The 12,162-nt window shown below is 50.8% G+C and overlaps 1 protein-coding gene across 3 annotated transcripts in view; it reads left to right on the forward strand.

Annotated features, from left to right (window-relative positions):
* Window positions 1–12,162, forward strand: part of LOC114038227 (tyrosine-protein phosphatase non-receptor type 11-like) — a 38,762-nt gene that overhangs the window by 20,573 nt on the left and 6,027 nt on the right. For all 3 annotated transcript variants that reach the window (XM_027855438.1, XM_027855440.1, XM_027855441.1), the window contains exons 3-8: window positions 550–744; window positions 7,824–8,019; window positions 8,102–8,221; window positions 10,063–10,176; window positions 10,700–10,796; window positions 11,241–11,320. In XM_027855438.1, the coding sequence (XP_027711239.1) occupies window positions 550–744; window positions 7,824–8,019; window positions 8,102–8,221; window positions 10,063–10,176; window positions 10,700–10,796; window positions 11,241–11,320 (802 nt within the window). The remainder of the gene's footprint in view (window positions 1–549; window positions 745–7,823; window positions 8,020–8,101; window positions 8,222–10,062; window positions 10,177–10,699; window positions 10,797–11,240; window positions 11,321–12,162) is intronic.

Raw genomic sequence — 12,162 nt, forward strand, 5'->3', positions numbered from 1 at the left:
GCTTACAATACAATGGGGGAGACAACACGCAAACCATTATGTACAAACAAGGTTCTCTAGAAGATAAATAGGAGAGGGGCAGCTAGCTGGTGCAGTGGATAGAGTACCAGCCCTGGAGTCAGGAGGACCTGAGTTCAAATCCGACCTCAGACACATAGCACTCACTAGCTGTGTGACCCTGGGCAAGTCACTTAACCCTATTGCCTCACCAAAAAAAAAAAAAAACAAACAAACAAACCCAAGAGAAATAGGAGATGATTAACTGGGGGAAGACAGTAGAACGCAGAGGGATTGGGAAAGGCTTCCTGGAGAAGCTGGAATTTTAGCTGAGACTTGAAGAAAGCCAGGGAGGCCAGAAGGTGGAGATGAGGAGGGAGAGTGTTCCAGGCATGGGGCACAGCCAGAGAAAATGTCTAGAATCAGGAGATGCAGTATCTTGTGTGAGGAACAGCCAGGAGGATGGACATTGGTCCCCAGTCCACGCTAGGGATGGCCTCCCATCCCAGGCTCTCCCTCTACAGGCCTTCACTGTGATCTTGCTCTCTGCAGGCGAAATGAGGAGGTGACCCACATTAAAATCCAGAACTCGGGGGATTACTATGACCTCTATGGGGGTGAAAAGTTTGCCACACTGGCTGAGCTGGTGCAGTACTACACGGAACAGCACGGTCTGCTGAGGGAGAAGAATGGGGATGTCATTGAGCTCAGATACCCACTCAACTGCCAGGACCCGACATCTGAGAGGTGAGCTTCAAATGCCTGGCATGACATTCAAGGACCCTCTCCCTCCCCAGCTTCATGCCTGGAGAGAGACTCACAGAGGGGCTGTTCAGGGCTGCTTTCTAACCTATCTCAGGGATGACGATGAGGAGGTCAATGGCTTCAGAAGACCTGGATTCAAGTCCTATCTCTGACCCACACTGGTAATGTTGAGTGACCCTGGACAAACCATTTAATCTCTCAGTGCCCTAGGTGACCCTCTATAGCCAATCTAAGTTACACACTAGTTACTGATATGCATCAGTGAAGGGTACTTCCACACTGAGAGTTCCCCATTCCCTGTGATGGGAATCACAGGTCCAGACCCCCCCCCCCACTAGATACTTGTCTAGTGCTTTTGGGTTACGAAGCATTCTTGTATATTGCCTTACAGTAGCTCTATGAGGGGAGTACAGCAGGCTATCTTTATTTTACAGGTAAGAAAACTAAGGCTCAGAAAGATGACTTGGCTTGTTTAGGGCAATCTGATTACTAAGGCAGGATCTGAACCCAGATTTATTCTGACTACAAGCCTAGAGTTCTTTGGACTATAATACTAGGCTGGGTAGCTGTCCGTGGTTATGCAGCAAGAAAGATTGAGGTTAACCTGAGCAACTCAGGTGTCTGCCTCCCCCCCACCCAGTGGATTGCCTCAGTACCAGAGGGGGTAGTACTGTGCTCTCTACATACCCACCCACAGTTGGGGATTTAGCTTGGTGGCCCTGCCTGGAGGCTGCATGGACAGAATGGATGGAAAGCTTTCTGGAAACAAATCACTTGTGCTGGAATGAGGAACTGGATTGGGGCACTCCTTTCCAGTTCCTCTCCTTATAGATATTAATTGGCTATGACCTGCAGTGATCCCTCCCCCCTCTGGGACCCTTTGGTACCGTCTTCTTCTTTACCCCCTGCCCCAGACACATACACATGCCAATCAGAAGGGGAGGCCCAGACAAGGGTAACTGAGAGAGAGAGAGAGAGAGAGAGAGAGAGAGAGAGAGAGTGGCAGAGAGAGTGGCTCTCTGGCCAAATCTCACTTCCTCCAGCTGAACCCCCTTTCCCCTTCTCCCCCCTGCCACCCAGGGCCTTCCCTTGCTGCTGTGGTGACCAGTTATAAATAATAGTTCATGTTTCTATAATGCTTTCTAGTTTATAGGCCTATGAGGTAGGTAACGCAAATAGCATTATTAATTTTACATTAATACATAATCTTGTGGGTGTGGGAACCCCCACTCAGATGAACACCCATCTTTAAGTGAAAATTTAGGGAGTTACCTCTGGCTCAGTGGGGCTAAGGACCTTACCCAGAGCCAGACTGCTAGTAAGTATCAGAGCAGGACATTTGAACTCAAGTCTATTGACCCTAAGCCCAGTACTCCATCCAGTATACCACACTGCCTCTCATCCCCATTTTACAGATGAAGAAGAAGATTCAGAGACCAAATGACTTGCGCATGGTCAAACAGCTGGAAAGTATCATTGGGATTCAAATTCAGGTCTCAACTTATTTGTTTAGTGTTCTTTCTGGGCTACTGGAGAGCCTCTCTAACCCTCCTTAGGGCTCAACCCCATTCTCCCTTTATGTAGGGGCAAATAGCAGGGGGTGGAATGGAGAAGCATCCCAGTAAGATCAAGAATATTGAATTCTTTTGCCCAACTCTACCCTGGTTTCTCTAGTCTGGAGTCATTGTGGAGAAATGAAAAGGACCCAGCAGACCTGGGGTTTAGTCCTACCATAGCTTCTGAGCATCCTTGGGCAAATCTCTTTCTCTCTGGGTCTCAGCTCCATGCTCTCTAAAGTGCTGGCCAACTCAGACAGTCTATGATTCTAGGTAACAGCAGCCAGGGGTGGCAGGAGAGGATGGAGTGGGTACATTCTTCCCATGGTCCACTCTTTCCATGGTACAGGCAGAGTGAGTTACTGCATTACAGCCTCCGAGTGGTTATTCTTTATCTCCCTTGTATCCCCGTTAAAATGTCTTCTTGCCTCCTTCTGGAGACAATGCCTTTCTTAAAGTGGTTATTCAGGGAGGGACGGCATCCAAAACCAGAGATGTGATAGGTTCCCAGTCTTCTTGCCCGGGCAGACGCATCTGGGGGAGGATAAGATTTAGTCTTGGCAGGCAAGACATTTTGGGAAGGGCATTGATAAGCTGGAGTGAGAAGGGGTGTGTGTGTCTGTGTGTGTGTGTGTGTGTGTGGACATCAGCACACTGTACTAAAGGGCTACCCTGGGCAAGAGGGATTCTGCTTGTACTACTTGGCCCCAGAACACGAAACTAGGAACAGGGAGAACGTACAGAGAAGCAGCACTAGACATAGCTGAAAGGCAAATGAGCTGCCATGGCAGGTGTTCGGCTCCTTGAAACTGGAGGGCTTCGAACTGAGTTTCAGATTCAGTTCTGGATTACCCCTACCACCTACTTTCTCTGATCCTCTTCACATATTAGTGAATCACGTCCAAGTTAGTCCCATTAGCGTGGTGACCGGGTAGACTACAAATGCATGTTCCCGTGTTCCCACTGGGCCCATAATTTTATTCTTCCCTATTGGGTCTCTCTCTGTGTCTCTGTTTCTCTGTCTCTCTCCCCCCTCTCTCCCTCTCTCCTTCCTTCTCTCCCCTCCTCCTTCTCCTTCTCCTCCTCCTCCTCCTTCTTCTTCTTTTCTCTCTCTCTCTCCTCACAATAGTAGCTGTTCCAAACCTTCTCTTCTCAAGCTTCTTACATCAACTCTTCTCCTTAGTACAGAGAGGGCTTTGCCTCTTAACTTTACCGCGAAAATAAAGACCATCCATCATGACCTCACTTTTCTTCCCAATTCTGTACTTCCAAACCCCTCTATCTCATCGGCCACTCTTTCTTTGCTGTCTGACAGAGAGGTGGTCCTTCTCCTTGCAAGGTGATCCCCTCTACTTGTTGCCTTGATCTCTTCCCCTTCTGTATCCTCCTCTAATTTACCTCCTCAAGAGTTCCTCTACTGGGGGCAGCTAGGTGGCGCAGTGGATAGAGCACCAGCCCTGAAGTCAGGAGGACCTGAGTTCAAATCCGGCCCCAGATACTTACTACCTGTGTGATCCAGGACACATAACTTAACCCCAATTGCCTAAAAAAAAAAGATTTCCTCTGCCTTTCATCTTTATTTTCTCTTTATCTACTGGCTCTTTCCCTGTTGCTTACAAACACACTCAGATCTCCTCCTTCCTTAAAACAACAACAACAAATCCCCTCACAATCCCCCCACCATCTCCTCGGTCTCCTCTCCTCTATTGCTCCTCCAATTCTCAGCCAAACTAGAAAAAGCCAATTGATTTCCTCCCTTTTCTGTCCCACCTCAGCCCCTTGGAATCTGACTTCTGTCCCAACCACTCACTCAATCGAACTGTTCTCTCCAATGTTGCCAGCAATCTCCTGATCCCCCAATCCCGTAAGCTTTTCCCAGCCTGCATCTGATAACTCTTCTGCCACTTTTGACACTGGGCCACCTTTCTCTTGGACCCTCTTGCTCCTGTTGGCGTTTGTGATGAACTGACTGCGTGGAGCTTCTCAGGCCCAATGCCTTGTTTGTGTCCAGCCCTTATCTGTGGGTGTCTCCCAAGGTTATGTCCTGGGCCTGCTTCTCTTTTTTTTTTTTCTCCTTAACCTCTCTTGATGATTTTATCCCATCCTGTGGTTTAATTGTCTTGACACAGATGACTCCTAACTCTAAGTCATTTCTGAGCTCCATTCTGGCATCATGGACCGCCCACTGGCCATCTCCAGCTGCATGGCCCACTCACTTCTTAAAGTCCCAAATAGGACTCATCTTCTGTGATTCACACTTGCCTGTCTCCCTGAGCTCACTGCCTACTGTCTCTGACTCTTTCTTCTCCCCAACCCTCTTGTAGTCAATCAATTATCATTCCACATCATTCATGCCCTGACAACATTTCTGGCATCCCACCTTCTCACCGCTCATATGGCCGATGCCCCAACTTGGCCTCTCGGCCCTTCTCCCATTTGCCTCCACTTTGTTCTCCTGGCCTTCAGTCTCTCTCTCTCTTTCCCTACCCCAAGTCATCTGCACAGCTGCTACAATCATCTCCCTAAAGCACATCCCCCAGCTCACAACCTTCAAGGGCGGCTTCTTGCCTCTGGGATAAAGCAGACTCCTTGGCGTGCCCTTGACAGCCCACCACAGTCTAGCCTCAGCCAACCTTTCCAGACTTAGTTCTCATTACCCCTCTTCATACATTCAGTGTTTCAGCCAAGCTGGGCTACTCACTATTCCTGAAATCCAGCACAGTCTGTCCCACCATGGACCAGAAGGCATCTGTGAGCCCCTCCAGGCCAGAACCAAAGGAAAGAGCCTGGAGCCTTGTACATGTAGCAGGAGGGATGGGGGTGCTGGGCTCGGAGTCAGAAGGCCTGGCTCAGACATTGACTGATTGTGTGGGCTGTGGACACAGCAGATAGATTGCCAGACTCAGGAGGCAGGAAAACTTGGGTATTACTCTCCCACACAGCCACATTTGGTAGCTGTGGGAACTTGGGCAAAAGCCGTTTAACTTCTCGGAGCCTCAGTTTCCCCACCTGTAAAATGGGGATAATAATAGTGCCTACTTCACAGGGTTGTCAGGAGAAGATGAGATGCTATATGACAGGTATGCTGCATATTTATGAGTGTGAGCTATTATTAGCATTATCACCAAATCATAATTATTGAGTGTGTGACTTTCAGGAAGTGGGCCTCAGTTACAATGAGGGGGAGGTTTTGAGCAGTCCTGGGGGGTGGGGTAAGAAGCAGAAAGAGACAGGATGGCACAGGTTGTTGGTAGTGGTAATAATAAGGGGCTGGGAAGCACGGGTAGGAGTGCCACTCAGCAAAGGATGTCTGAGTTAGGGGCAAACTGTGGCCCTCCTTACCCCTAGAGAACTCCCAAAGAGACATCCCTAACTGCCCTCCCCATCCTAGCTCTGCCCCATTTCTGCAGAATAGGGAGAGGCCGCCACCTAGTGGCTAGTGAGGGGCTTGCAGGGAACTGTCTCCTTGACCCACCCCACAATATGTCATATGTCAATATGGGCTCCTTCAGCCCAGCTCTGTCCCTACTAGAAACTCTACCACATTAGATCATTGGATCATGAATGGAGAGCTAAAATGGACGTCAGAAATCGTCTAGTTACACCTTTGTATTTTACAGATGAAGCAAGTTAGACCCAGGGGCAACCTTCCTGGGTCTTATTCTATCATCCCATGAAATACGCAAAGTAAGACAGTACCTGCCTACAAATGACTTGCCCAAGGTCACACAGCTAGTCCACCAATAAACATTTATTAAGCACCTACTATGTGCCAGGCACTGTGCACATACACATACAAAAAAAAAAAGCAAAAGCTAGTCCCTGCCCTCAGGGAGCTTACTATCTAATAGGGGAGACAGCGTGCAAATAACTACATACAAACAGACTATAAACAGGCTGAATGGAAGGAAGGTGTTAGATTTAAGGGGGATTGGGAAAGGCTTCCTGGAGAAGGTGGAATTTGAGCTAGGACTTGAAGGAAGCCCCAAGGCAGATTAGGTGGGAGGGAGGAGGAGAGAGAACATTCCAGGCTTGGAAGGGAAGAGGGCAGGATTTGAACCTGGGTCCTCTGATGCCATAGCTAGTCTTTTAAACACTGCCCGGTTCTCCTGTGGCTGGCACTGAGGGGGAGGCAGAGCTTCCAGCAATAAGCAGGTGATGTTGTCCCATGGTCCTCTGCTCTGGTCAGACTCCATGGGTCCAATCCTAGATGCCACAGTCTAGAGAAGGCTTTGAGGGGACAGCGAGGTGGCCCAGTAGACAGAACACCGGCCCTGGAGTTAGGAAGACCTGAGTTCAAATCTGGCCTCGAACACTTACTAGTTGTGTGACCCTAGGCAAGTCATTTAACCCCAATTCTCCCCTAGCCCCCAAAAGAGATAAAAAAAAAAGACATTGAAAAGCTGGAGAGTGTCTGAAGGAGTGTGGCCAGGACGGCCTCGAGTCCCTGGCAGACCGATGAATGAGAAAGCATCATATCCTAGTGACTGTGACAAGCCTGGAGAATAGAAGGCCACTGTTGTAGGGTAGCTCTGGAGTTCAGAGGGTCTGGGTTTCAATTCCATTTCTGACACTTGCTATCTGTGTGACCTTAGACAAGTCACTTAACCATTTTGGGCCTCGGTTTCTTCATCTGTAAAACAAGATGACCTCTAAGCTCTCTTCCAGCTCTTACTTATGGTCCTATGAAATAGAAAAAGGGAGATAGTCCTGCCTACAAGGGGCTTACCATCTAATAAGATGAGACAAGCTGTATAGGATAGGGGCAGCCAGGGAAGGGATTTTTGACCTGGGGAGTCCCAGGGATGTTGAGTTGATCCATAGGGCAGCTGGCTGCCAAGCCCTTTCCAAAGTAGATGGTAGAGTTGATTAGATTACTGAAATATAAATGGGGGGGGTGATGAATGTATCAGTAGGGCAGATGGCGAGGTGTCTGAGAGAGACGGATGCAAAGCATGGTCTGGGGCTGGTGCGGTGCTCTGCTCTGCGTCTGGTGAGCTTGCTCCCACCTGGCTGTCCAGCCTTGGGTGACAGTGCTTGGGGGAGGACGCCGTAGCTGGGGCTGAGCCTCTCCAGGGTTGACGGGTAGAAGAATCTTCTTCCATTTGGCCCCAGAGGGGCTGAGAACAGTGGGGGGAAGGGTCCAAGAGATCAGGCAAAGCTTCCGTGGCCATTTGAGTAATCCCAAAGTGGAGGGGGCTGCCTTCAGAGCTGGGGAGCTCCCTGATGCAAAGGCTGGATGGTTACTTGTTGAGGATGTTAGAGAAGGGATTCCTTTGTGGGTGTGAGGGGACCACTGAGGTCCCACCCAACTCTCCAGATTCTGTGATTTCAGTCATGTGGAAGAGCTCTGGGTCCTGCCTTGGGAAAGCTCCCAGATTAACCCTGGATCTTGGCGTATCTGTCTGGGTGCAGCCCTTGACCTGACTTGGCCCAGGCAAATCCCATCATTCTCCTGGGCTGAACAGAGCCCTCACCTGTCCCTCCGTCTCTGTCCCCTGCCAGGTGGTACCATGGACATCTCTTCGGCAAGGAGGCTGAGAAGCTGCTGACAGAGAAGGGCAAACCCGGAAGCTTCTTGGTACGAGAGAGTCAGAGCAAGCCCGGGGACTTTGTGCTGTCCGTCCTCACCCAGGAGCTGGACAAGCTAGATGGTGGTGACCGCCGGCCCCGGGTCACCCACGTCATGATCCGCTTCCAGGTGCGGCCTCCGGCTGTGGCGGGGCAGGGCAAGCAGGAAGGGGAGGGCACCGGGGGCTCCCACTCACATGCCTCCTCCCCAGGCGGACGGCAAGTATGACGTGGGTGGAGGGGAGCGGTTTGACACCCTGACGGACCTCGTGGAACACTATAAGAAGAACCCCATGGTGGAGAAATCGGGGGCCGTTGTGCATCTCAAACAGGTACTGCTGGTCCCACCAAGCCTCAGAACCTTCAGGGGCTCAGAAATCGCCTCTCCCATCCAAGGGTAGGGGATCTGACCTTCCTCAACCAGGGTGAGGAAAGGCCTTAGGGAAAGAGCCAGGGATGCTGGCTCTCATTTTCTCCATCAGTCAAGTGAGGGGTTGTATGAGGTGACCCTTTCTAGCTCCAAGATTTATGGTCCCTATATTTAGCCTGGAGAAGAAAAAAAACTTATTTGGGGGAGAGGGGGATTACAGGTGTTCTAGTATTTGGCCACAGCAGATAGAGTGCTAGGCCTGGAGTCAGGAAGAACTGAGTTCAAATCTGGCCTTAGAGGTGTACTAGCTGTGTGACCCTGGGCAAATCACTTCACCCTGTCTGCCTCAGTTTCCTCATCTGTAAAATGGGCTAGAGAAGGAAATGGCCAACCGCTCCAGTATCTCTGCCAAGAAAACCCCAAATGGGGTCACAAAGGGTTGAACACAACTGAAACGACTGAATAACAACAAAGTCTTTGGCTCTCCCAGGATCTCAGAATGTCAGCGTGGCAGAGACCTCTGAGGTCATCTAATCTAACCTATTCATCCCCACTCCAACATACCTATTGAGTGGCCATCCAGCCTTTTCTATCTTGTAAAAGATGGATTAGCCCCATTCTGCTTGGCCTCAGCAGGCAGAGCTAGGAGCCGTGGGGGGAAGGTCCAGAGAGGTGGATACCGGCTGGTTGTCAGAGAAAACTTTGCAGCAATGAGAGCTGTCCCAGTGTGCAACGGGCTTCCTGGGGGGATAGCAGGCTCCCTCTGGTTTGAGAGCTCCGCGTAGAGCCTGGGTAACCATGTGCTGGGGATGCGGGCAGCTAGGGGCTGGGGGTGATGGTTTCTCTTTCTGGTATGGGGTAGAGCAGTTGGCTTCTGGGGTCCCTTCTGGCTCAGAGATTCTGGAATTCAAAGGGGTTGGAGCTACGGCAATCAATAAGCATTTATTAGGCACCTACTATATGCTAGGCATTGCAGATACAAGACAAAACCCAATCATTCCTGCCCTCAAGGAGCTTACATTCTAATAAAAAGAAACTCCTGGAGAGGGTCAGAAAGTTCCAGGAAGCTTGGATAGCCAAGCCACAGGATTGGTAGAATGGCAGTGATCAGTTTAATTTAATGAACATTTGCTATGTGTCTACTATGTAGCTGGCATCATCCTGGGTGCTAGGAATAGAAAGACAAAAAAAGGAACAGGGCCTGCCCTCAAAGAACTTACATTCTCCTGAGAGGAGACAGTGTGGGAACAGATCAATAAATATGCGGTCATCTGAGGAGGAAGAGAATACTAAGGACTGGGGGGAATCCAGGAAGGCTTCCTGTAGGAGGTGGCACCTGAGCCCTGAAGGAATCATGGACTTCTCAGAGGTGGAGAGGAGGATCTAGGTTAAGCAATGGAATGCTGAGTTAAGAGAGCCGCCAGTAGGTCTATTTGTCTGGAACCTAGAGTATGTGAAGGGGAGTCATGTGAAGTGAGCCTGGGAAGGTGGATGGTGACTGGATTGAGGGGGGCTTTAAACATCAGGCTTGAGCTGGTTGCTTTTCATCATGGAGGCAATAGGGAGCCATCGAAGGCTTAGCAATATTTGTTTGGCTGCTAAGCCGAGGATAGATCAGAGGGGCCAGGGGAGACTGAAAGCCTAGACTTATTGCAATTGAACAGAAAACATCCAAGTCTCTCTGAATGAGCCTTTACAACAGCCTCCATGTACACAGTGCTGGACAGGAGAGGATTGGAAGAGCTAGGGCCAGGGGAAGCAGAGGGCTGGCCGAGCTGACCCTGACCCTGCTCTTCCTGCTAGCCATTCAACGCCACCAGGATAAATGCTGCTAACATCGAGAACCGGGTCCGAGAGCTCAACAAGATGGCAGACCAGAGCGAGAAGGCCAAGCAGGGATTCTGGGAGGAGTTTGAGGTAAGGGCAGAAGATCTGGTTGCTACCCCTAATCTTGGTCCCTAAAGCCCCCAGACCTAGCACCAGGGGAGCTGACATGCCTGGGGTCTTGTCCTGGCTCTGTCTTTGCCTGGCGTTACAACCCTGACTATGTAACTGAGTCTTCCCAGGCCTTGAAGAAAAAAGGGATAAGAATGATCTTGATCTGAGATGGGGTATGAGAATGGAGTGGAAGAGGTCTAGAATCTGGGGGAAGGGTAGGGTTAGGATTAGCTGAGGGTTGGGGCTGAAGCTAGGGCTGAGTTCTAGGGTTAGTGCCAAGGCTGAGCTGTGGGGCTTGAGTCAGGTCTGGGGTCAAAGCTGAAATGTGAGATTGGGCTGAGCTGGGAGACTGAGGATGGGGCCTGGATTGAGCTGTGTGGCTGGAATCAGGTCTGGGGTCGGAGTTGAAATGTGGGACTGGGGCTAAGGCTGAGCCGTGGGGCAGGGGATGGGACCAAGGCTGAGCTGTGGGGCTGAGCCAGAGTGGGTCTTATCTCCCCAGATGCTGCAGCAGCAGGAATGTAAACTTTTGTACCCCCGAAAGGAGGGGCAACGCCCTGAAAACAAAGCCAAAAACCGCTACAAGAACATTCTTCCCTGTGAGGACCTCGGGGTGGGGGTCCGGGGGTGGGAGAGAGCCCACTAGCCTGCCCTTTCTAGTCCTGGATTTCTTTCCCCCTTCCCTCCCTCCAGTGGGTAGTTCTTTGAACCCTTCATGACCTGGGCTAACTGACTCCATCGCTCCCCCTCCCCGCCCCAATATACTCACCCACCTGACACACAGACGTGTCTGAATACACCCAGGTGTTCCTCAGGCATTCACATCCCCCATCTCTCTACCACAGCTCCCTCTGCTCTTCAGCCCCAGACATGTCAAACACTGGCAAAGGAGCATGAAGAGAGAGGGAGACCAGGGCACCCTGGGTCTTGGCATCCAGTGTCCTGGTGCCTTGGCCTGTGGCTCTGGGGGTCCTGGGCACCTCTTTCCCCAACTCCCAACCCTTCCTGCTTCTCTCTCCCTTTTCTCTCCTGACCCGCTGCAGTCGACACCACCCGCGTTACACTGAGAGACGTGGATGAGAGTGTGCCAGGTGCCAACTACATCAATGCCAACTACATTAAGGTGTGTGTGTGTGTGCATGCAGGTGTGGCCGTGTACCCAGCTCTTGGTGTGACCATGTGTGTCTAGTGAAAAGAATATTAACTTTGGAGTCAGAGGCCTGGCTCGGCTACTTACTCATTTTGTGACTTTTGACCTCTCTGGGTGTCAGTTTTCTCATCTGTAAAATGGGTGGACAGTGTGGGAGGGTCTGCCAAGAAAATCTCTGTAGGGGACTCCAGCTCATGTGCTTGTGACCTTGTTTATACAAAGGAATCTGTGTGTAGAGAGAATGGTAAGATGTGGAGGAAACTGGATTTGGAGTCTAACGGCTGGGGTCTGAATCCCAGCTCTGCAACTTACTTGCCGTGTGACCTTGGACAAGTCACATTCATTGCTGTGTGCCTCAGTTTCCTCTTCTGTCAAATAAGGGTTTAGACCAGATGGCTCCAAAGTACTTCCCAGTTCCAAGTCTGGTGACCCTTAGAGCTGGGTCAGGGGAACTGGGGCGCTCAGGTGGTGGCCTGCTTTCCCTGCTTGTGTCTTAGAACAAGGGTCAAGCAGCAGTGGCCAGATGCCTTCCATCCTCTGAGCTTTGGGATTCATTATCGAGAGCCCCATTTACCTCAAAATTCCCTTCCTGGGCAAAGCCCCAAGCATGGGGCTTCCTGCCTAGGTCGTCTCCTGAAGGTTAAATTCACTTTTTTGCCCCTGGCCATCTCCAGCCGGCCACCTGGATCTGGAAGAAAGCCTCACTGGGCTCCTGCTGGGTCATCCCAGCTCCTGGGGCTCTGCTCTCCTCTTTGCCCACCTCCACCTGAACTGTGTAGGAGGCAGAGGAGACCCAGGCTCAGGGGCTGCTGCAG

The sequence above is a fragment of the Vombatus ursinus genome, unplaced genomic scaffold (assembly GCF_900497805.2).
Source record: "Vombatus ursinus unplaced genomic scaffold, bare-nosed wombat genome assembly UNPS02010822.1, whole genome shotgun sequence".
Classification (NCBI taxonomy): domain Eukaryota; kingdom Metazoa; phylum Chordata; class Mammalia; order Diprotodontia; family Vombatidae; genus Vombatus; species Vombatus ursinus.